The sequence below is a fragment of the Apteryx rowi genome, unplaced genomic scaffold, assembly GCF_003343035.1.
Source record: "Apteryx rowi isolate R43461 unplaced genomic scaffold, aptRow1 scaffold_578, whole genome shotgun sequence".
NCBI classification, from domain to species: Eukaryota; Metazoa; Chordata; class Aves; order Apterygiformes; family Apterygidae; genus Apteryx; species Apteryx rowi.
Genome location: NW_020450847.1, coordinates 346,008 through 370,342, shown reverse-complemented (window position 1 = coordinate 370,342; position 24,335 = coordinate 346,008). Strand labels below are relative to the sequence as shown.

The following is a 24,335-nucleotide window of genomic DNA, read 5'->3' as shown; positions in this document are numbered from 1 at the left end:
ATGTACAGAAATGTGGACTGTCCTGTATGTCTCTTCCCATTCACCACTATCTATTCTCCCCTCCCCCCTGTCGGGTTTCAGTTGGGTGTGGTTAGGGGAGGAGTCAGAAGGCTCTCTGGAGCTGCAGGAACCAAAGAGCAAAGGGTTAAAATGTAAAGGCACATCAGTTCTGAAAGATGCTCAGCCCTCATTGGTCACCTCCCCCCTACTGCATTTGTCATTGGGTCCTCCCAGCCTGAGAGATAATTCTGAATTAATATCAATAATGAGGCAGGAAGCATTGTCTAGTGGTTAGCAGGGGGCCTGGGAGCTTGTGTACTACTAACGTGAATGTGGGCAAAACCACACTATCCCTCTGGGCCTCTGTTCATGCAGCTGTGTGGTGGAGATGATAACAATGACCTACCTCACTGAGGAGGGGGCAAAGGGAGCCTGTCTAGTATATGCATTGCCCATTACACATCCAGGTGGAAAGAACACAGGGAACATGAAATTGTTGAGATGCTTCCACCCCTCTCCTCCAATTCCTCTGGAAAGGCCTGGCAGCTTTTTGGTGGCATGTGGCAAACACCACAGCTGAAGAGAGGAGAGGAAGAGGGACACCCATCTCCAGAGAGAGGCCAGACTGCAACGAGGAGAAATGGAATTCTTGGCCCCAATTTGACACCTGAATACCATAGTGACTGAGTTGTGTCAATACAAAAAGAGCAGTAATGAGACCAAAATCATAAAACTGTATGCAAAAAAGGCCAGTGGAGAATGATTCAGGCCCTGATCCTACTATTTACAGCCAGAGCTGGCACTGCAATCTGCAAACTGCAGGATGGGGTGGCAGGACTCTCTGTTTGATGTCTCATGACAGAGGTGCTTGCATTCAGCAGGCTTGTGGTTATATGCAGTCATGCCCATGTGCAGGATGTACACTCTTTGCTTAACCAACAGAGCTCTCTGCCGCACAGCCTCCCAGCCTCTCCTCCACAACAGCCCTGCAGCACCTGCCAGGGTAGTTGTGGCCTCTGCAGGGCTGAAGGAAATCCAAGAAACAGAGGAGCACCTTCAGCCAGGGAACAGTGCTGAGGAGACAGTCAGTGGATATTCTACTCCATTTCTCCCCCAAGTGGGGCATGCTCAATGCTAGGGTTGAGGGACAGGGCTTTTGTTTACCTTGCACTGGGGCAGTTCTTCATTTTTTCTCTGCTTGATTTACTTTCCTTATTAATTTAACTGGCTTTCAGCATGCTAGAACTGTGTGAAACCAGTATATGCAAAAACGTGAAAGGAAGAGATGAATTGCCAGACCAGAGCAGACTACTCCAGGCCAGTACCCTGTCTCTGACAGCAGCCAGCATCACATGCTTCAGAAAAAGGAGCAAGAACTCCTGGAAGATCTAAGGCTAGAATGTCCTACTTCCTGAGGAAATGTCTTCCTGGCTCCACATGAGTAGGGAAGATGCTTGATGAATACACATTTTGTCAGCTGCAAATTTTGCAATTTTGGTCTCAACAGTTGTGGCAATTATCCTTTTTGAGCTCCACAGCTCCACAGCTCCACAGCTCCTAGTGTTTTTGCTGAAGCCATAACAGTTTGCATCTCATGTGAATCTGTGTCCCATGTAACAGAGTCAAAGAGGACATTCCTGCTAATGAAACAGATGTCCCTTTTCAGCCTTTGCCATAGTATTACCTAGTGACAAATCCCTCAGGGTCAGTCCAAGGGTCCTTCTGCCTCCCTTTCATGTTAGTTTTTTTTTTTTTAATAATGCAAGAAGGATATTTGTTACATGGGACATCATAGAAAATAGCAACACACCCTGGGAAACATGCTTCTTAAGATCACAACTGTTGGTGTTTCATCAGATAAATTAAGCTAGTTTCAGCTGTATTCTTGTTCTGGCTCCTCATTTCCATAGCCAAGTGCTTGCAGAGTTTTTTACATGGAACTTTCCACACTGAATGGAGTCAAAAAACATCTTCACAGCCAGCCTCATCTCTGTCATAAACAAAAGTTGTAAGCAATTATTTTCTCAAAGGTTTAATAGATGTCATGTTTCATAAGATGTTTAACTAGATCCTTTCTCTGCCCCTGCCTGTGAGTGGAATTCATCCTTTCAGATTTAAAACATCAGCTGTGTTCCTTAATTGTTGAGAGTCTGTTTGCTCTGCATGGAGGTAAGAAGGAAAGAGCAAAAAAATAAATAGATGAACTATATTTATGTCATTCTTCAGCATGGCTCTCAAGTCTAAATACCTATGTAGGATTTCTAATGCCCTTTATTTAGACCACTATCTTTCCTCACACTGGAGGTGTTAATGCACTAAGTCAGTAGCAGCACTGGGATTCTCAAACTTTAGATCTAATCTCAAGACCAGAAATGCATTGGTGTCAAAGTCAGCAGGTAGATGTGCTTTTAGTGGCTCATAGCAAGTCTAGCGTGACATTTTGAGAGAGACTCTCAGCTCCTATGGAGTTCTGCCCACAGCAGGAGCTGCAGCCTCTTGCTAAGGCAAGAACTTGCTCATTAGCAGATGTCACCTCCGCTTCCAGAAAATAAAGTTTGTCAAAACATCATGGAAAGATTGCTGATCCCTGGTCTAACTGCTGATCCAGCTTCCTCCCTGGCTCTAAATTGCCAAATCTTTAATGTATGGTGGGACCCTTTTTCCTGGAAGCTAATAAACATGAGGAGAGATTTTGATCACTGGTTTTCCTTCCTTTGTGCTCAGTGCACAGCTATTTGGAGAAGGGACTGGGGGTGGGAGGGAAGGACAATTTTACTGAAGATGATTTCATCTCTATTTCTGACTGAAGCCCAGGTCAGTTAAAGTAAGCAGATATTGCAATAAGGCTATTGGGGAAAGCTAGGGAGGGTCACTGTTGGTGTGTATGGAGTGTTATTTAGCAAGGGACACTACTCCAGCTTATCAGGATCAAAGAAGGATGGCCCAGCATCCCTTCATATTTCTTATACTTGGAGACCTGTTCTCTGTCTTAAAATGAGAACAGCAGAAAAATAGCAGCAGGCTGAGGAGTGGGGTGGGGTGGGGGAGAACATCACCATCACTGTTACTAAAGATTCAGAAAGAAAAGAGCTGAGAAATCAGAGAGCAAGAATGTGGTGAATAATTAAAAGTAATTATCTAGCCCCAAAGCAAAGGAAAGGTTGCTTGTTTAGTCAACAGGAAGTCGTGTGCTGGTGTGTACTGATATAAATATGTATTTATTTTTTCCATTCACCCCTTGCTCAGAAATCACATTTTGAAACAAGCGTTGACATCACCAGTTGGTTATTTCTTATGCTGAGCACAAGAAATGCAGCCACCTGCTTCCCGTCACCTCAAGTGAAAACCTCAAGCAGAAAAACTTTCTCTGCTCAGCAAGTGCTGACACACCATGGAGACAGACCTGCAGAGAGACCTCAAGTAGGGGAACAGTAGAGAGAGTTCCTTGCAGTTATCCACAGGCAAATAAATAAGCAGGTGTGCAGTGATATTATACTGTGTGTTCTTTCAACAAAGATTCATCACCCTATTTTGAATGACAGACCCAACACGTAGGTAATGCACTTCCTCACACAGCTCTGCCAGGCAGCCCACTCCCATGGTTCCAGTCCTGGGTGTGAAGCAGAGCCCTTTAAATCAGCTTGCCCTCTAAGACATGGGGCAAAGGCCTTGTCCCTAGACCTGCCAGCTCTTCTTGTGATGCATCTGTGGATGCCATGCCTGTGGAGAAGGTTTTGGCAATGGCATAACAATGCACTGTCTTTCATAGTGTGGAATATACAGCACCAGGGAGACATACAAAAGCTCTAAGAATGTGTGTGAGGTCTACCTGGGGTGGATGAGACTGTGAGGTGAGGGGGAATCAAAAAAAAAAAAAAAAAGCAAAAGCTATTTCCTTGCATTTGCAAATGCACATCTAAAGAGAGTGCCACTGAGACTGCATTTCTTTTAGACAAGAGCAGAGATCCAAGCCCATGAAAAGAAATTGGGAGGGAGAGAAGGAAGGAGTTTACAATGTGTGGGAGTGCCACTGGAGGCTGTGGTTATGAAACCTGGACCCCCACACTGTGCACTACTGCATGCTGCAGGATTGTAGATGATGCCACTGATACATAATTGAGGGCATCTGGTTGCTGGGTGTGCACTAAAATTATACTTTATTATGCATTTTACTAGTAATTTGGCTTTCCAGGCTTGCATTGCAAAACCTTTACCTGGAGGCTCAACTTGCAGTTTATTTTTGTTCCACTGTTGAGCTTGTTTTGGCACTGGGGGATGAGGCAAATTAAGGTGAAACTATTGAATTGAGTACACATTTTTCAACCGCAGTCCTATGAGTGCCTCTCATTCCTGCTCTTCAGCCCTCTGCTAGTCCAGCCCTGGGCTCATTGCAGGAGCTAAAGACCCTTAATCCTGCTTCTGTGACCCGACAGTTTTCTTCTCTCCCTTCCTGTATTAATTGCCCCCACCATGTCCATAGGCAGCAGGAGGTCCATCCCTTGCAACCAGTGACTGACATGTGCTGGGCTCACCACTGGAAGGAGAAAAGGGGCTGTGTTGGGTTGAGGAGTTTGAGAACTAGTGAATGGCTTCCTCATCATACATGTGGGTAAAAAATACGATTAGAGTCCAAGCACCTGCATGGACTCTCTTCAGGTGTCTTCACTAGCTCGAGGCTGTGACATGGTCGGCAGTTTGTCTCATTTACAGTAAGAAAAACACGGAGTCAGTAATCAAAGCAAAATGCACCTTCCCCATGCTGAGAGCTGGGGGTGGGGGAGTACCCACCAGAGCTGCTTGCACCTTGCTCCTTTCCATAGCAGTGCATGCAACTCCAGCCTCCAGCACACCCTGCCCATCTCACTTGGCTCCTAACTTTGTGCTGAACAGACTCAGATAGCATTCTCTTTTTGCACAGGGAACTGCAGGCTACATTCTAGTGTTATTCTATTCTCCTATAGCCCAGCCCCCTGGTCTGGGCACCCCAGGCCCTGCTCCCAATCACGTCTTCCCCCTCCTTAGTGGAAGTCACCAGCTCTGTATCTCTGCAATCATCTGCTAGTCACGGGGAGAAACTCTGCTTTGCACCGCAGTTTTTCACAATGACACTCACCTCCTAACTGTGGTTATGGTTTCACAGACCAGAGTTGCCTCCTATTAGCTTCTGTTTCTGCAGTTGCTGCAGCTCATACTACTCAGTGCAAAAAGAGCTTGCACCTGGGGCCTGGGTAGTAAATCCTGATTTCAGTTTCCTTGTTCTTTTTGGAGCAGTCCTTTGCTAGGAGATGCTGGGGCAGAAGTGCTTGGGAGCTCACTACAGAGCAACACATTGCATATTCCTTGGCTAGCTATCACGTGCTGAGCGTTCGCTGCAGTTGTACAAGCTCTCCTTGCCTGGAGGTCCTTATGAACAGTGTTCTTGAATCTAACAAAGTTTTCTTATCAACAAAGCAAGCATCTTCAGAAGATTCAAGATAGTTTTTGTGGTTCCTGCCTTCTTCCTCCCCAGCATGCAGAGTTGCTTCTATGCCGTCATCACTGGCGGCATCCAGAGGGTTGGCGGGATGCCACTTCTAAACTCTGCTTCCTAATGCCAAACTGGAGAGGGTCAAACAGTGGAATTAAGGTCTGCCCCTTTCACTCTGCTCCTCTTCCTGGGGGCCCAGTGCTCTGGGCCACAAGGGACACCCCCAGGTTCCTGCTTTAAGCAGTGAAGTCAGAGTTGTGACACATTTGAGCTAGCTGCCCAGCCAGGGGAGGATATCCAAGAGTGTAAGAACTTCCCAGTTAATTTCATAGAGTTTAAAATACCCCTTCACGGTCTAGCCAAAAGCATGGCTTCTGCTGGGATGAAAAGCAGCTCCTAGAAAGCAGAGTAATGAAAGACAATGAGAAATCTGAAGGGGAAACACCCTGGGAAATTACTTGTTATTAATTATTATTATTATCAAAAACTTTGATTCACTTGTGCCCATTGGATTTAGACACACAGGCTTGTAGCTCAGCTTCTACTGCCCACTCAGATCTGCCATGCATGGTATGTAATGTAGCACTTCCTGCACTCTCAGATGTGGCCCCAACACAACTATTCTCACTAAAATATATAGCACCTGAGTTCACAGACAGGAGTAGTTCATTTCCCTTTGCCCAGTCTGCACTCAGTGAGGGGCCTCTGTGTCCACTCATCTTGTCCATCATTTCTGTGCAGGTACTTTATATTCTGTGAAATCATGTGAGCTGAGGCTCTGGATGTCTGACTACTTCCTCCTGGCTGATCCCTCAGGAAGGAGGGGAGATTGCACCTTCTCTTTTTAGACAGGAGGGTGGGGTAAGCAGGAACCCACATAATGGGAGCAGATTGGGAGTCTCCTGAGGGGAGCATGGAGCTGACCCCAGACCAGGCCTCCGAGGTGACAGAGACTGGACTTCCCAAGAACATAGAGGGGACTGAATAGTTTGTCTTCAAATCCTATTCTTTGAATGTCTACTCCAGGGGAACTGAATTACTCTCTTTCAAGAGTCACCTTCTCTAGTTTTTATTCTAATAAAATCTAACTTTTTTCACTTTTAGGGAGTGAAAGCCGATGGTGTCAGAAATCAGAAATTGCCCACCTGTAAGTTTGAATGGGGAGACCAGAAGGTGACTCTATCAAGCAAACCTCAAGTATGCTGAGAACTAAGTGAGAAGGAGAGGGAGATGTTTCAGTTATCTGGTTTTAGTGGAAGGGAGACTAGGGAGAAATATTCCACCAAATTCAGGTAGGAGTTGAAGCAGATCACTGTCCCTATGGAGGTGATGAAAATTCAACAAGTGCAACTGTGGGACAATTTGGAGGTTGCGAGACTGATCACTGCTCCAGAAAGGGCTGCAGAAAAAGAATGATCAAACCTGAAAGCCACGGTCAGAGATTCAATCAATGACACCAATGCACCATCCTCATTTTTTGGCTGAGAAACCAGACAGTACAGAAGCATGGGGACTCAAGAAAAGGGTAAGAACTTCTGGGTAGCATAAGCAATGAGCTAGACCCTGAGGTGATCTGTGGATGAAATTGGGAAGAAGAAGGCTCAGCAGGGAGGCAGAACACCTACACCACTTTAAAAAAAAAGATGGCAGAAGGAACTCACCTGGGCTTTCTGGGGATATGGTAGATGTTTGACAGATCCTTTGAATCACAGAATCACAGAATCACAGAATTGCTGAGGTTGGAAGGGACCTCTGGAGATCATCTAGTCCAACCCCCCTGCTCAAGCAGGGTCACCTAGAGCACATTGCACAGGATTGCATCCAGGCGCGTTTTGAATATCTCCAGAGAAGGAGACTCCACCACCTCTCGGGGCAACCTGTTCCAGTGCTCTGTCACCCTCACAGTGAAAAAGTTTTTCCTCATGTTCAGATGGAAACAATTTGTCTATGGTGTGAAGTAAAGGACAGGAAAGCCATTGCAAGGAGTATCATAACAAAACGTAGAAGTCAGTAAATTTATACGAAAATGAAGGAAGCCTTGCTACATATGCCTGAAATATGCACCAAGATGGAGCATATCATAAAATGGTGTCTTCAACTCCAAGACAGAGGAACAGTCTTCCACATCAATTTGGCAAGCCATGCTTGCAAGAAAGGATCCATAGAGCAAGGGACATCATAAAACCTGAATGAAAGCGAACAAAATGAGCCTTTCCAAAAGTTTCTGTAGAGGATGGAGACAACTGAGAAGGTCACCTGGTGTTTAGCTTAGGTAATGTGTCTAGTTGGAGAGACCCAGAGCCCTTCTGGTAGTTACAGGCTGCTCACTTTTAGGGTAGGGCATAAGGACATCCACCCTAAAGAGGCTAGCTTGGTTCCATGTCAGTTTGGAAGAATGTTGACAAGACCAGAAGAGATTACAGATTAGAGGGGTAAAAATCCACCCTGAAGAAGTGTCTCTGGGGACTCTCAGGGAACAGAAGGGGCAAAGGGGCTTGCTGAGGCTAGGAAGGGTTGAGATGCCTTTCCCAATGGATCAAAGAGAAATGGTGTAGTGATGATGCTTGGCTCAAGCTGACCTGATGAGGAGAGTGCAGGGAATCAGGGACTACTACATTCACTCTTGCAGCAGGCAGAAAAGAACATCTTTTGAACCATTTTTCTGCAGCAAGGAGCAGGCTGGAAGCTAGGACTAGGCTGTGCTTTGCAGTGGAAGAAAACATATTTTATTTGTAGTGGAGGTAATCCATAATAATGGTCCATGCTGCTTGCTCCAGTTGCTCTGTGACATTTGGGTACCAGTCGAGATATAGTAAGGTGTAAGCATTTTCTAGAGGGTGATTTTTCTAATATCACCTCACTTTGGTGCTGCAAAGGGAAAGTCAGAGCAGTTAAGTCTCACAGGAATGCCTTGAGCATGGAAACACTTTGTGGGTACAGGAGATCTATTACAAGAGGCAGCATGCTCACGTTGCTAGGCTGTGTTGGTGACCATGTCTGAAACAACTCCTGCTGCTGCACCTGCCGCTGCTGCCTCTGCTTCTGAGGCACCTGCTAAGAAGCCAAAGAAGGTGAGAAGAGGATCCAAATCCCGCAAGCCCCCAGTCACCAGGGTGACTAAGCTGATTATGAAGGCAATGACTGATTCCAAGGAGCACAGAAGAACTCTCCCTCCCTACTCTGAAAAAGAAGCGTAATCTGTGGAATAGAGAAGAACAACAGCTGCACCAGGCTGGGGCTCTGGACCCCAGTGGACAAGGGCAGCACAAGAGGACTTGGTGCTTCTTGCTCCTTTTAGCTCAACAAAAAGCCAACGGGAAGGTGCCACAAAAGCAGTGAAGATCAAGGAGTATGTGATCTATGACTGGCACAGCCAAGAAGTCCAGGAGAGCTGTGGCTGTGAAGATCCCAAGGAAAGCCAAGAAACTGGCAGCCACTGTGGCCAAGAAAGCAATCAAGAGTCTGAAGAAGATGAAAGCTGACAGACCCTGAAAGGCAACAAAGATCCCAGCAGTGAAACCCAAGGCTGCTACAGTCAAGGCATAGAAATCCAAAGTGGCTAAGGCTAAGCAGGTAGTACCCAAGAAGAAGTAAGCCCAAGTAGAAGAAAAATCTTCTTGAGAGATGCTGTATGAGCACATGCAGAGTCCCTGCTCCAGGGACATTATGTGTACATCCGTGGATCATCACTGATTTTCATCACTTTTTTTTTTTTTTTTGCCATTTCCCCAAAGGAAAATAAAATCAATTGGCAATTTTTAAAATTCCTTAATTTGCAATTAAACACAAGCATCATATGAACTATGATGTTCCTTTTTGCTATTTTCTTCCATTATCTATAGCAGGATTGCAGGAAAGATGGAGCCAGACTCTCCTCAGAGGTGCACGGCAAAAGGAGAAGAGGCAATAGATACAAGCTGCAACACAGGAATTTCTGATTTGACGTAAGGAAAATATACAGTATGATGCAGCACTGGAACAGGTGACCAGAGAGGTTGCGGACTTGGGGATTTTTCAAAACTCAACTGGATAAGGTCCTGATTAACTTTGAAGTTACCTTTGCTTGCTAACTTCCACATAATTTTATCTATGATCCTAACTGGGAAGGTATACTATCTTGATATGGACATTTATTTCAGAAAATGTACAGTTTCATGTACATTTATTCTTACATTTAAGCAGGTGAGTTCTGTCTTTTTAAAAATTATTTAGACACATTGAATTACATATATTTATTTTTTACAGCTTTTTGTTAATGTCTGATTTCTGACAAGCTGTATTTGGATGGAAATTGAAATCTTATTAAAATGCCCAAAACAGCATTCTGAAAAGGGTATTTACAAGCTTTGCTTTGCTGATGACTTTCACCAGTTCAGTTGTTTGACACACTTCAACACACTGGCAGCAAGTACACACAGCTTGCATTTTAGCTGATTTCATTTAAATTGGTTTTAAACATTTTTATTTGGAAAAAATATATATCAATAGCAAAAATAGACAATTGCATTTATTCTTGTCATTTCAAACATGTTTTTTAATAGTTTTCTTTAAAGGACTAAAATCTGACTCTATTTTGTGGAGGTTTTTTCCAGCTTGTTACAATTAAAAGGACTAAGGATGGAAGGAAACAGAGAGAAATGAAGCAATATGCTGAAGATCACAGAGCAGGCAGGTGAAGAACGGATACAGAAATGGAATTCAGATCTCCTTTGCCCCAGTCAAGGCAATGTTCACAACTGGACACTTAAGGAGAAATGTACACTGTCAAACAATGTCAGACCATGTGAAGCAGGAGTAAATGTTATGGGATCATTCACCTTAAAAATCGAAAGCCCTTTTTGACTTCAGTACAGCTATTCTTTATGTAATGGAGGTGCTCTTCTTGGATGGACTGCAAGAATCTCTCCCCTCTGTGAAGGACAAACCCATACCCTATTCAGCAGCATGCTCATTAGGAATCCCTCCAAGCTGAGAGACCTGATGACAACGCACTTTGTCCACACTCTGGGTTCTTGTACATGAGATCTATGCAACTTGAAGCTTCCATGTGACATGGCAGCCATTTCCAACAGCCTCCTCATAGATTCCCAAAACAAGAGCTGAGCAGTGGCATAGCAAAGGGTGGAATACATTGGTGTTAAATACTTCCTTCCTTTTCCACCTTGCTTGTGCAGCCTGGAGCCTACCCCTTAACACACACCATCACTGTGCACAACTGATCTGTGCTGCCATTCTCCCATCTCTGCTCTGACTGGCATGCCCTTCCCTTTGGAAAATCCCCTGAACTTTACAGCTTAGGGAGTCGCAGTGCATGAGAACTAGAGTGCAAGATAAAGGAGAACTGGCACAGGCCAAGCACTACTCCCAACCCCACTTGGGGTTGCTGTATGCCATCTCGTTGAGCATCCACCCCACCTCAGTCTCACCGTCCTCTTCACCTTGTTTCTTGCTCTGAGATGAACACATGAACAGAGAAGAAAGATTGAGAAGAGGATAAGGGAAATAAAGGTGAAGAGCAAAGAAGAGGAGAAGAAATGGAAGGGCTGAACTCCCCTTGCTTTCTAGGTGCAGTACCTGTCTGTGTGACTGACTTCCCTTGAGGGGGAACTCCAGCTCCCTATGCCTAACAAAGCAAGGTACCACTTCAGACTGAGGGCTAGGCACCAGAGCGCTGGTTGGCAGCCTTGAAACTGACAACACTGATCAGTAACCAGGAAGGGTGACAGCAAAATGAGCAAAAACAGTCCTTGTGTGGGAAGTGACTGCAGGCCATGTAACTTCAGCTCTGGGTTAGAAGAGTTTATGAAAATCAGCCACGAACTCTAGGTCACACTTCTAAAATGGGACTCTGGCACCATTCTTTGTGGCTAGCCACACCTTATAAGAAACAGACCTAGCTGGAACTGTGTTTAAAACCATTTCCCCAGTTTACAAGAGAAGGCACCAGAAGCAGGGTGCTGAGAATGGGAAATGTCCAGAGATAGGCAACTAAGAACCAAGACTATTGAGGTTGGAATGGCAAGGGATATAAATTAATACATGGGATAAATGCTAATGAAGATGAGGAAGACTGTCTGAGGTCTCCAGTACCATAAGGAAAGGGATGAATAAACTGAAAAAGACAATGATGTTAAACCAAGTAACATGTTTCACTCTGCTAATACAGCCTGTGGAATGTGCTGATAACAAGACATTACAAGAACTCATGAGTCAAAGCAGGATCAGGAATGTGTGCATAGGAGCAACATTTATGGCCACTCTGGCTGAGGCTGTTGTTATTGGAATATTTTGAGACAGGAACTAAGCAGCATTAGCTGGGAAGAAACATTGATTCTAAGGGATAGTGTTGTGCAATGAGGTCCATTGTATGCTTCAACCCTGAAGAATTATGGGCCACTGTTAGAAGCAGTTTAATGGGTAATTTGGGCCACAGCCACTTTTGTTCTAGAAATGCCAGTTAAATGCAGCTCAGTCCCCTTGACTGTTTGCACAGGAACAGAAGCTCCTCAGCATCTGCTGTGCTCTGGGTGCTCCATCTTTGTGATTGATATATAACATACATGCAGTACCTGATGAATCTGTGGGAAAGAAATTCTCTTTCAATGAAAGAGAATTTTGCATAATACTCTTGACCTAGATGTATAATTTTTAACATAGTCAATGGATCTTTCAGTTATCACTATTTCTGAGCTCTAGTGAACACATTCTTCTTCGGTTACGAGATGATATATCAAAGCTTTTGTTTTACTTCAACCATCTTATCATCTTTCTTGGAGACAGTAATTCTCCATCAGAAAGGCAGGGCACAGCCTTAGCGAGAACATGTGTCCTCAGCATGAATCTCATGGGCTGGGAGGAGTTATCCCTGTGCTCAGCAGCTACCAACTGTCCGGAAAAACCAGCACAACCATCCATGGTAAAGAAATTGCTGAGGGCAATTATCTGTAACTCTAGAAAAAATAACGGTCTACCAGAAAGACCTGTGATTCAGGAGTGGAGTGGAGGGGGGTGGCAGCCCAGGACTGGGCTAACAAGGAGTACAGATTCAGGCTGGAGTCAAGTCTGCCCACAAATCTGGAGGAAATACAGCCAGAGACAAATAAACCCAAACACATGAGAGCTGCCAATAACAACAGGAAATAAATTTTCTTTTAATATTTTTTGTGTGCATTAGATGGACTCTAACATTAAAACAGTGTTCTCCTGGGAAGGAGTGCCTCTTGCTGTCTCTGCTGGAAGCAAGCAGCAGAAAGATTTCTAATCATTCTCCAAACTGTATGAAAGATAAAATTTCTACATACTGTACAGTAGCTATGTTATACAGTTATATATCTATATCTATATAGGCTTATATTCAACTCTAAGTACAGAGCGGAGACTTGGTCTAGTCCAATTCCCAAGAGCTCCTAACATCTCATCTCCACCCTACCTTCCTCCACACAGACAAACTCCACAAGCCTCTCACCACAGAAGTCAGTGGCTGCCAGTGACTTGAATGGCTTTGAGACCAAGCTTGCAATGCCCTCCTCTTTACAGAGATGTGCATATGCATATTCTCAGTGTAGAGAAATTCCTCCTCCATCCCTAGTCTCATGAGTTTCTAGTACTCAAGAGCAGCACCATCTTCTGTGTAGGAGCACTATGCTCCTATGTATAGGACAGAATTCCAGTTACTTCATAACTTGGAATTCTTTCTCCTGTATAATGGATTGATATATAGAGATTTAGCCCATCTATGGCCAATCTTGTCCTTACATAGAACAAATCTTCCTCTGCACAGGGGTATCTTTCTCTACACAGAGGATGTAACAGAGCCTCTTGCTCAATACAGCAGAAATCTGAGTCCTATGGGAAGGCTCTTACTTTAATTGTTTAGCTCTTAAACTGAATTCTGCCTCTGCACAGCAAACTGTCCCCTATATTGTGTTACTCTGGCTCTATGTAGCAGAACACTGTTCCTGTAAAACTGAATGGCAAACAATTCTGCAACAGGGTGTATTATATGAAGGGGCTGAATGCCTATTCTAGCAAACTGGCTTTCTGCTAGAGCTGGGAAAAACACTTGTCAGAGATCCTACAGACAGGGTCCAGCCCCATGTCTGCAGTGGTGAGCAAAGCTGCTCAGCTGAGGTGCCCCACAGAAGGGGTAATCATGCCACTGTGAGTCACGTAGAGTGATTAAGAAACTACAGACAGCTCTGTTCTTCCCCACTTACTCTATCCAATCTCACAGTAAAAATGCTCATATACCTGGAAAACAAAGTTCTCCGGCAGACCAGACATCCAGCACTAGAAGAGTGAACTCTTTTCCCAAGGTTGGCCTGTGTTTATTCTCTATTACCTGCAAATATTCCCACCTCCACACCAGCACCTGGCTCTGTGCAGGACAGCACAGGCACAAAACCTGCAGGAAAACCCAAGGGTCTCAGACAATTATTTTTCTCCCACATTCCTTCCCAATTTGTGACTCCTTTCTGCTTTGTGCAGGAGCTCCAGTGTTAGGAGGTGGGAACTCAAGTGGAGATATGGAAAGCAGACTCAGCAACTGGAGAGGGTGGAGTTAGCCAGACCAAGACAAGTCACCAGGACAAGCTAATTCATTGTCTCCTGCCCTGTCCTTCAGCCCAGAAGAACCAAGTTCATAGTTCTGCCAAGACACACATTCTTCTTGAGCTCTCTTGGGCTTAGGAGCTGAGGCAGCCATATTTCCTACTCTCTGGAATTTGCCTGGAATGGGTATCAAGAGATTTCATTAGTGGTAGGGGAAGGATAGAAAGGAGAAGAGGAGAGGAGGGAGGAGAGGAAGCATTTTGTTTCAACATAATCTTCTTTTCATATTGAGAAAAAATATGCCATATTAAGTCCATAATTCTTCTTTTTGGTAGCATTTGTGGGTGAGAGAGGCAATGGGTTTGAGACAAAGAACTTCCCAGAGGTAGTTATAAATGAACTGCTGCCATACAAGGACAATGAGGTTTGTCTTGGATTGAGTACAGCTCAGTTCCAGTCCTTTCACTTCTCTGAGGCCGGCAGACACAGGAGAAAGCTACCACTGTGTTACCGCACCGCAAACTCAGTTGCTCAGGAGGACTGAAGAAGCTAAGGATGATTAAGCCTATCAGAACTCGTACTGATGCCATGCAAAAGACCTAGGCCAAGAGTCCTAGGGCATAAAGGCTTGTGCTCCTCCACGTGAGACTCAGCTTAAGGCATCTGTACCATGGGAGAAGACTACATCCTGTCCCCATTCTGGTCTCTCTGCAGGGGCAAAGCAAGAGAAGATGCAGCACAGTTATAAGGACCCCTGGGAAATGAGCTGATCATGGCCTGCAAAATAGAGTTTGGGAGAAAAGAGGGGAGCATCCCACATCATCAGCAACAGATTTAGTGGATGACAGCAGCCACCATGACAGAATAGGAGAGAAGGGACTCTGTGTACTGCAGTACCTGAAGAAGAGGATGTGGGGGAAGGCAGAGCAGCAAGGAAATGTTGGGGGAATCAAAACAGGCAAGCGGGACTTGTTTTGGTTTGTACATAGTGGATTTTCTGGGTGGATGATGATTTCTCTTCTCTCCCTTCCTTCTTCTACTGTTGGTAGCTTACAGAGCATCAGGCCTTCTGCGCTGCTGGTCCACGAGTTGTCTGCAAGGGAGATTCAGGGACTGCCCAGAGCGGCGGAGACGTCGAGATGGAAGGCCAGCCAGCTGGCGACAGATCTCATCTGAAGACATAGCAGATAAATACATGGTGACAGAGCAGCAAGCCTTCCTTCAATCTCTTCACCACCAGAATAATTAGGAGTACATCCTTCATTCTGTCTACAGAAGCTGTTGAACTGCTGAATCCTCATACACATGAGGCAGGTGAACAAATCCTTAGGCCTTTATTCAGTTTCTTCTGGCTTTATAAATGCACAATACATATTAAAATTACTCATATATTTCTGCAGCAAGGACTGCATAAGAAATCTGAACTGGATCCTGTTTATAGTCATGAATAGAAGTAACGAGAGTCACTCTTAACCTCAAAGGAATGTAATTTTGAATAAGGGTGTGTTCAGAATTAGTAGAACATGATTCATTACTTGATCAAGACAAGGCAATGCCAACGTAGAATCAAGAGCTCTCAAACCTCTTGATAGTGTGTACCTAACTCCCAGTGTTTCTCATGGCACGCATACTTGATGCAAGGCTACATTGTATTAGAAGTCCCCAAACTAATTCTAAGGAATCTACTACATATAGATTGGGAGTGGATATTTAGCTAGCTTGAAGAATGTGTCAGATGGATGTGGCTATTCTTCTAGCCTGTTCTAGGCTAGCTTTTTCTATCACTCACCTTGCATGACCTCATTCTCCTTGCAGACAATGCGAGAGCACACCTCCTTGTTTATTATGTACATGCGACGCACACTGAGGGGATCACCAGAAGCATGTCAAAGACAAGAGGAGATGACGCAGATACCCAAGGAGACAAAAAAAGGGATACAGGCAAAAAACATGTAAATAATCACTTGTGAGGAGGCAAATCCTGAGTCCTGTAGTTAGTCCAGAAAAAGGCTGTTGTCAATAGAAAGGTAGTCTTTGTCAAGACTCCATGATATGGCCAAATGCATTAAACGATGACAATAATGATAATGAATATAGGATTCATTATAAAACCTTAGTGCTGCACAGATAATAGTTATTATGCTGCATTAATTAATCGCCTTAAAAAGGACACTCTGAGGATAGCATTCATCTCACCAATTGGTTCCCTGAGGGAACCCCTAGTCTCTAAAGGAAACAATTGCAGAACTGGACATGTTGTTTCTGAAGAGCATTATGGCTTTTCTTAGGGACTGTAGATTTCTTACCTGGTAACACAGAGGTAGCTGATACACTGCTTCACTGGCTTATGAACAGAATAGAGGCGTGTGCAAGGGAACTGCTCTTCCCGACAATCTGGAAACACACATACACACACACAAAGGTGCAATCAAGCATCATTGGCAGGTGTACTCATTCTGACACAGAAAATAGAGGCCTTCACTAGAAGTCTGGAGGGCAGTACCTAGCCTCTATTTTCCATTCTCTTGCGAGAGATGGGGATATTTTAGAGAAGAAGAAAATAAGGCAGACATTTCTGAGCCCCTTGCCTCATAAGACAAAAATAAGGGGACCTTAGGTAAAGTGCAAAACCAGCCTAGGGAAAATCCTTAATACAGGACACACATGCTTCAAAGGGACAGATACAAAGAATCAAAATGTAAATTGTAGTCCTATGTTTAAGACACACGTTCTAATGGATCTGCAGTCTCATGCTTCAGGACACAAATCCAGTTCTCTTCTTTTGCTGGCAATCAAACCCATAGATCTACGAAAGGGTTTCTTGCATTTGCCTCTGAAATAACTGTCTCTTGGCCACTGACAATGACAAGATATTGACCAGGTGTCTGGTCTGGTGGTCTGCCAATTCCTCCCACCCTGGACATGCCACCCAGGGAAAGACTTCAATTTTACTACTCTCATTCTCCAGTCCTTCTAACTCAAGGAATAGGATGAAGTGAATTTTCCAGCAGGCCTCAGAGAGCACCAGCCTGGAGAGGTAACAGGGTGGGTGAAAGCGAAGTTGGGGAGGAGCTGTGGGCAGCAAACTTAAATGTACCTGATGCAGCTGTTGTAGTTTCAGTGTCAGATTGAACTGGAAGACACAGGATAGCAAAGTTAGGATGATTTACCATTATTCCTTCTTAGACATCAGTTTATTTGAAACAAATAACTGGAAAGCTCTTTCAAGAGCCCTTCATTGTAATTTCTGATATGGAAACATTGTTAACATGAAACAGTGAAAGAAGGTAAAACCCAGTATGAATCTGGTGATAGCTATCTAGCCAACAATGCTAAAAATCTAGCCATGCTTTGCCATAAAGCGTTACCACTACTGTTCAACATTACACTCTGCTTGTAAGGGAATCTTTAATTAGAAAGCAAAAGGCTGGGTAAATGTAGTTAGTTGCCGTAATTCCCACCTAGATAAGGAGGGAAGGAGCCCAACTGACTCTTTCTAGGGGACAGTGACTTCTTTAAGAAACAGCATCCCTGGACCTACTGATTCCTTAATGTCCATGACAGTGGGGCAAAAGGAAGTTGATTTATTGTTCCCTCTGATAAAGCAACCCACCTGTACCAAAGTAAAACAGTATGTTTTATTACTTACCTGCCAGACACAAGTTTTCATCAATTTTAAATAGAGGACTTTTACTTCTCTTGTTCATGTACCATGGTGTTAACCAGAATCACAGACAAAACACATGAGCATAGAGAAAAGGAGTCTTTTGGGAGTCAAAATTCCGGTTAGGGGCAATCAGAGAAGGCAGGATTCTAAGTGTGCAAGAGACAAGGTGAGGAGAAGGAAGAAGGGCCCAAGTTATTCAGCTATGGACTGAGAATAAACTCACCAGGGCTAAGAAGGACAGGTGGTGTTACAGCTGCAGCTGGAGAAAGAGATTTTTGAAATATCTTGATTTGAGTTTTCAGACTCTTCCCCCCCCCCCCAGTTTTGCCAATTGCTCTTCATCCTTGAACTGCAGCTATCCCACATGTTGTTCAAAATATCATTAGAATCTGTGTTGTCTATTTGACTTGTCAGAGTAACAGCAAGCTTTCCCTGTGAATATGCTGGGTGTCCTTGAGCTGGGGGATGCTGCAGAGCAGAGATGGGTCCCAGAGTATATGCTCAAGATGAGGTGTTTTTTCTTGATTGCTCTACAACAAGTATTTCAAAGCCAAAGTCTGCTGTCAAGGCTTCACATTTAGACAGGTTCATTTTTTTCACATTTTTCAGGTTTAGATGTAGGTTACCCACAGCCAGTTTGGTCTGGACACAGAGGGTCCTTAGCTATCCTTTTACAGACTGGTAGGTCTCACACACTGAACAAGAGACTCACATAGCTTGCTGTCACCTCCCATCAGGAAGATCATACATCATGTGTATACAGTATTATGCCTCAACTTTTCTCTTCCAGTGTTGTCCCATGTGCCAGTGACAGCTGGTGGTTGATTCACAGTCATCTAGCCAGCTGATGAGCAGAGTCACAGGGCAGAAGACAGATCATGGAATTGTGCTGTCTTGGAGAATGGGACATCCCTCTCAGATCTCCTAACATAGCACACTTCCCAGCAACAGCCTAGTAGTGCTTCCTCTCCTTTGTCTTTTGAACTAATGTATGACTCCCCAAATCACATGACCAGAGGTATTCTCCCCTCTCCCTGCTCTGCCTGATCTCTACACCCTATATCTGAGAGTCTGCCCCAGTAGAGAGAGAAACAATCACAGAGGTCAGCAGTGGGGGATTCCAAATAACAAGTCATACAGAAAAAGGGCAAAGGCTCCTTTCTGAGTCTCTGGCCCTCTCCTGCATTACCCATTGTGAGCCTAGCAGGATAAATCTACCTTGTAAAAGCATACACTCCATCAGCTCTTGTAATGTTGCCCAGTAAGTGGTGAACCTGCCCAGTTTTTTCCGCCTTGTCATTTAGTCTCTTCCTTCAACTTTGTCTGGAAGCTGAGGTTGTGTGAACTTCGGATTTCATGCTTTTCTGCAATGCAAGCATCTTCAGAGAACCAAGTGAGACTGGCATTTCCTTGGGGAACACATCATTATCCACCCTAAATTCATCTCACTCTGTGGAGCACAGACAGGAACTCCAAATAGCTATGGATGCTGGAAAAGTACTGCTAGATATCAGAGGCGGGAAAGAGGGCTTTCTGAGCATAATGAGTATTCTCTTGGGCTATATAGGTGAGAGTAAAGGTGAATGGGGAAAAAAAGCCTGAAGTTGCAGACATATGAACTTACCAGAGGTGCTGATGAGAAACTCAGTGTTAAGACCACCTAGAAAAGAGAGAATGTCCTGAAAGAGTGTGCCTTAACTTTGTGTCCTCTTGCATAGCTAACCATACATAGCTTGAATTATCTTGGCGGCCATGATAGGCTTATGATACTGTGGGATCCAATGAAGTAAATACATCAATAGAAACAGTGCCCCTGTCTCACCCTTATTCATCTCCCTCATCAGTGACTGGTCTGGGGACTGGATTTCTTTACTACTGCATATTGCACTAAACATTATTGAACTCTGGATTCATATTCTGACTTCTTGGACATTGCCACTGTGGTCAGCTTGATGAGAAAGAAAAAATTCTGAAAGCAAGGCACTGATGCCTTCTGCAGCATGAGGACAGACAGCTGAGGCACCCACTGTACAGAAGGAAGAAGAAAACTCCAGAACCTAGCCCTGACTGCAAAGATGCATTGGCAGCTGGAGTTTCTCTGAAAAACAAAAGATAGCAAAACTGGGGTGTGGGGGTGTGTGTGATGGAGGGATAAAGTGTGAAGGAAAGGGATGATTTGTGGATACATTTTGGACTGGCCACAGCCGCTGAACAATTTTCCAGGAAGCCCCATGCATTGCACATGACAGGAGTGTAGCTGAGATGTTTGATGGCTAAGCCAATAGCTTCAGTGTGAAGAAAAAGCAGGCCATTGTGGTTCCTCTAGGTGCTGAAGCCTGATGCAAAAACATATTTGTTTTATCTTATCATGTCAGAGAAATGGAAAAAGTAAGACCCAGAGGGATAAAGCGATTCACCCCCAACAACACAGTTAAGTCAAGTTCTCAAAATATCCTTTCTCAGCAGCCCTGCTGCTAGAGCACCCCACCCTTTGTGGACTCTTTTGCTCAGGATTTTCCTGATCAGCATGAGAGTTTCCCTGACTTCTCACTGCTAATGAATTATCAGCTCTCATAGATCTTCCACAACCCTTTGCTGTGAATATAACTTCATGCAAATCAGCTAAGTGCCCCGGACTCCAATTCTAGTGAATTATTTGTGAAGAGCTCACAACACTTAGCAAGTTCTCTTAAAGGGCTTGTTTAATCCTCACTGAAAGGCAACCTCACAATGGCAGAGGCAAAGAAACAAATAACAGCATTTGCAATGAAACAGGCTGTAACTACATAGAAGAACTGGGTCACATGAGCAAGTCTTCAGCACCTAACATGCCCGTAATACCTACCAGTTACAGTTTGCAGTTCTTGCCCATGTACCACCCATGGATACCAGTCTGCAAGAGAAGAGAAACAAGGGAGTGACGAAAAGAGAGAGAGATGGATTTCTATAGGCTGGAAGGTTTGTGAAATTGCTATGAGATGCTTGTCTGTCTGGGAGACACCACTGCCCTCTGCTGAAGGGAGAGATGCTCTCCTCTTTGCCTCAGCCTCCAATGACAGCAGGACTTGTTCTTTAAAGACTTTTGGATACAGCAGGTCCAGATTCTATCCCTGCTGCTTCTGCCAGGGTCCAAGGCCAGGCACAGGGATGAGATTATAGTACCTCCAGATTTGCTTCCAGAATTTGCATTTCTGCAACACCATTTGATGCATTTTGAAAACAACTTACACCTTGTCTCCCTGCTCCGGAGATTTGTCAAAATCACTACCTCCATTTTATAAAAGAGGAAACTGAATCATGGAAATTGTTTATTTAAGGTCACAGAGTCACTGGCACAGTGAGAAACAGATTGCAGATCTTGTAGCTCCTTAAGCAAGTCCACCATCCTCCTTGGGTATGGAGCACAGAGTGGAAGATCTTTCCCTTTCCAGACCCTTGGTGCAATAGGAGAGGGAGAATGATGAAGTTTTGGCTGTGCATTCTGTGTGAAAAAGGAGGAACTGAAACTGAGACAGACTGTTCAATTGTCCAAATATGAAGAGTGAGAAAGCTGCTTCCTCCAGCAGCCAGGAATAAGAAAATATTTCCTGCTAGCCACAGAGGAGGGAAATGTCTACATAACTGGAGGTGGGATAAAGGAAAGAGTTGGCAGAAAAAAATGGTGATCTGGGGCACTGCAGTGTTGTGTGCAGGACCAGCTCAAAGCACAGTACACACTGCTATGTCTTATGAACTCAGCCTTTAGCTTTCTACTCTTAGTGGGAGCACTGCAAGAGTAAAGACTACAGGAGCTTTAAAGCCTTAGTTCTTTCTCATTCCAAGAGCAGTTACTTGCAGGCTGCAGAAATACACTTGGGACCCCTACACAGTCCTGCTTTGCAGCATTACAGGACCTTGCTATTTCCTTCCCCACCCAGCTGCCAGCAAGGGCTCAGCTGCTGGCCATTGATCCAGGGAGAGCCAGACATGCATAATAACTTAAGTACACAGTGTAGTGCAGCCCCAAATTTTTCCTGTTCCAGCTAATCTCTTAATGGTAACATTCAGAGAGGAAAAGTGAGATTGTACACTTTTGATTTGTTTCTGATACAAAAGGAAGGACTCAAATTCTAACTTAAAAACAAACCTTTTCTAACATTGAAAAGTTAGCTCTTACTAGCCTTTTTCTTGTCTAGGAGACTACTAGAAAACTAGTTCAATTATTAAATGACAGGGCACAAGGAAGCGCAACCTCTGCATGTGAGGAGAGGAGACAAAAAGAAGGTGAATTTCTTGTCAGATTTTCAATCACTTTAATTTGTATTTGCTCGAGTACCCAATTCAGATATTTTTAAACACTTGGGAGGAAAGATTTTGCTGTCCAAGCTGCACTGACTTCACCCTTGGCTGAAAAAGCTGCCACCCTAATTCATCAAATCTGTACCTGACCAGACAACAAAAGAGACCATGAGAGACCAGCTGGTGATACCTGTTATTCTGTTGTTATTTTTACGTTAAAATAAAAATAACAGAAACCCTAGAACAAAATACTCACAAGCAGGAAATCTTCCTTTCAGGCCTTCTTCATGCATCAGGAAGACCACAACCTTCTTTTCTCGCCTCTAACTTTGTAGGCCACCTACAAGCTCATCTCTTGGATGGCTCTCATCCCTGCTTCACAGTCACAAATATGACATACTCTTTGTGATAATTACTATGTGTGTTTACAGGAAAAAGTGCTACTGGGAGTACAAACAGGTTTCAGTTAAATTCCAGATCCAAGCAGTCACCGAACAGCAGAGGAAGTCCATCTGGAGCCAACTATTTCAGTATGAGGGGAGAACTGAGGAGAGTAGATTGGCATAACCTGATTTGAATATAATAGGTGCAGTCATCTGTCTCTTACAGTCTTCCCTGGGTGAAGCTTTCTCCAGTCATTGGAATTAATCCTCTTTTGCTCTTTGTCCTGACAGATCCGACTCTAATGTCTGATGCAACCCTCTCATTTTGTTTTCTTCTGCAAATTTCATCCCACCTAAATTTTCACCAAATAAATTCCAAGCAAAGACGTGAAGCAATAAAACAGAACAATAATAACAAAAGCAGAGAGAGGTCTAGACTCCTGAGCTTAAGTTTGTCCAAACAACTATGCAAAAAACTACAAAACCCTCGGGCAACCAAATGACCTGGAATTACGGGCATCTCTGCAGGAACCATTAGTGACAGCAGGCGTTTCACAACTATGATAGAAAAAGTTATGTGGAGCACTGGGAAGTGCTCCTCAGATCACAGAAACACAGGCTGTCAGCCATGTGAAATATAGCACAGTCTCTAATAAGCACAAATCACAGCTAACACGCTTTCTAAAATCTGGCCCTGACTATTTTGCTTACCTAAACATCCCTGCTGTGCAACCCCTGGACCTCTGTCTGCTGTAACCCCTGCTGCTTACTGGGGAGTGGGCACATATGGGAACCAGTCCCTGCTGGGGCGGGGGGGGGGAGGGGGATGGGGACTTTTCCATATAACCCTATCTCCACCATTCCCTTCCTGTTCAGTCTTTCCCCTCCATCTATACGTATGTGTCTTTCTCCTTAGGTCATTGCACTTTAGTCTCTGCAGAGAACTCCAAGGGGCCAGGATGAGGAAGAAATCCTCTCCTTGGAATAAGAACTCACCAGCTGGGGACAAAGAAAATGATAAGAGGCACAGCAGTATACAGGTTCCAAAGATCTTCATCCCTGTGGAGTGGAGGACAGAAGTCAGAGGAAAGTTAAGGCAGGAGCTGGAATACCCTCCCCTGTAGACCAGAAGCACTCTTTGCCTGCTGCCTCCATTTCCCTCTTAAGACATTTTGTTCTTCCCAGCCTCCCTCCCACCAGCTTTCTCCTAATCTGGCCAGTTTTCCAGCTGTTGCTGAAACGTTTTGGACTGAACATAGAACTCTATACACCTTGTTTCTCTTAGCACCTCCCTTCTTTAGACATTTTCTTTCCCTGTCTCCATTCTTTTTCTCATCCAGGTGGCTAACCGCTCCCCAGCCCCCCCTAGGATACAAAGAAAACTTTCCCTTTGTTATCTCCCTCCACTCTCTTATCCTTTTAACTTATTCTGAGGAATGTTGAGAGAATGGATAGGGTCCCCATCACTTACTGCAGCCCTCAGTCTTTGCTCCCTTCAGCAGTAGACGCTCTGTCTTCCCCCTTCAGCTGTTCTCCTCACTTTGGCCACCGGGTAGATCATATACAGCCACTCCCAGAAAACGTTCTACTTTTGGTTGTCTTCAAAATATAATATTGGAAAAAAGAAAAAAAAAGAAAAAGGAAAATGCAGTGAAGCAGTGGGATGTGGTGTCATCATGCAGATGGAATGAGAGGGGGGAGAGCGAGGAGCAGCAGCCCACACCCTCATTCCAGAGTTTATTATAATCCAAAAGGAGCCTGCTCCTCCCATTCCCTCAGGATGGTCCAGCACCAGAGACGGATTCCTCTATCTACATTATATATTTGTCTCCTATTTTATTTTGCCTTCCTGTGCAGTCCTGTCTTTCTCCCTCTTCTCCTTACATCACTATAGCTACCCTTCTTTTCCCACTTCGCCACCTATTTGCACCCCATTCCTTTGGTTCTCTTTTCTTCCTGTTTTTCTGTTTCTCTCTTACGCACTGAAAAT

At 44.3% G+C, this 24,335-nt stretch overlaps 1 protein-coding gene across 1 annotated transcript; it reads right to left on the bottom strand.

Moving 5' to 3' along the window:
• Positions 1 to 15,067: 15,067 nt before the first annotated feature.
• Positions 15,068 to 23,858, bottom strand: MFAP5 (microfibril associated protein 5). Its single transcript, XM_026082456.1, has 9 exons — positions 23,817 to 23,858; positions 23,342 to 23,404; positions 20,530 to 20,577; positions 19,309 to 19,344; positions 17,908 to 17,943; positions 17,115 to 17,150; positions 16,324 to 16,411; positions 15,807 to 15,880; positions 15,068 to 15,189 (listed from the first exon to the last, which is right to left on the bottom strand). Exons 2-9 carry the CDS (start codon positions 23,400 to 23,402, stop codon positions 15,068 to 15,070), a joined length of 501 nt encoding a protein of 166 aa, XP_025938241.1. The 5' UTR covers positions 23,403 to 23,404; positions 23,817 to 23,858.
• Between the last annotated feature and the right edge of the window lie 477 nt (positions 23,859 to 24,335).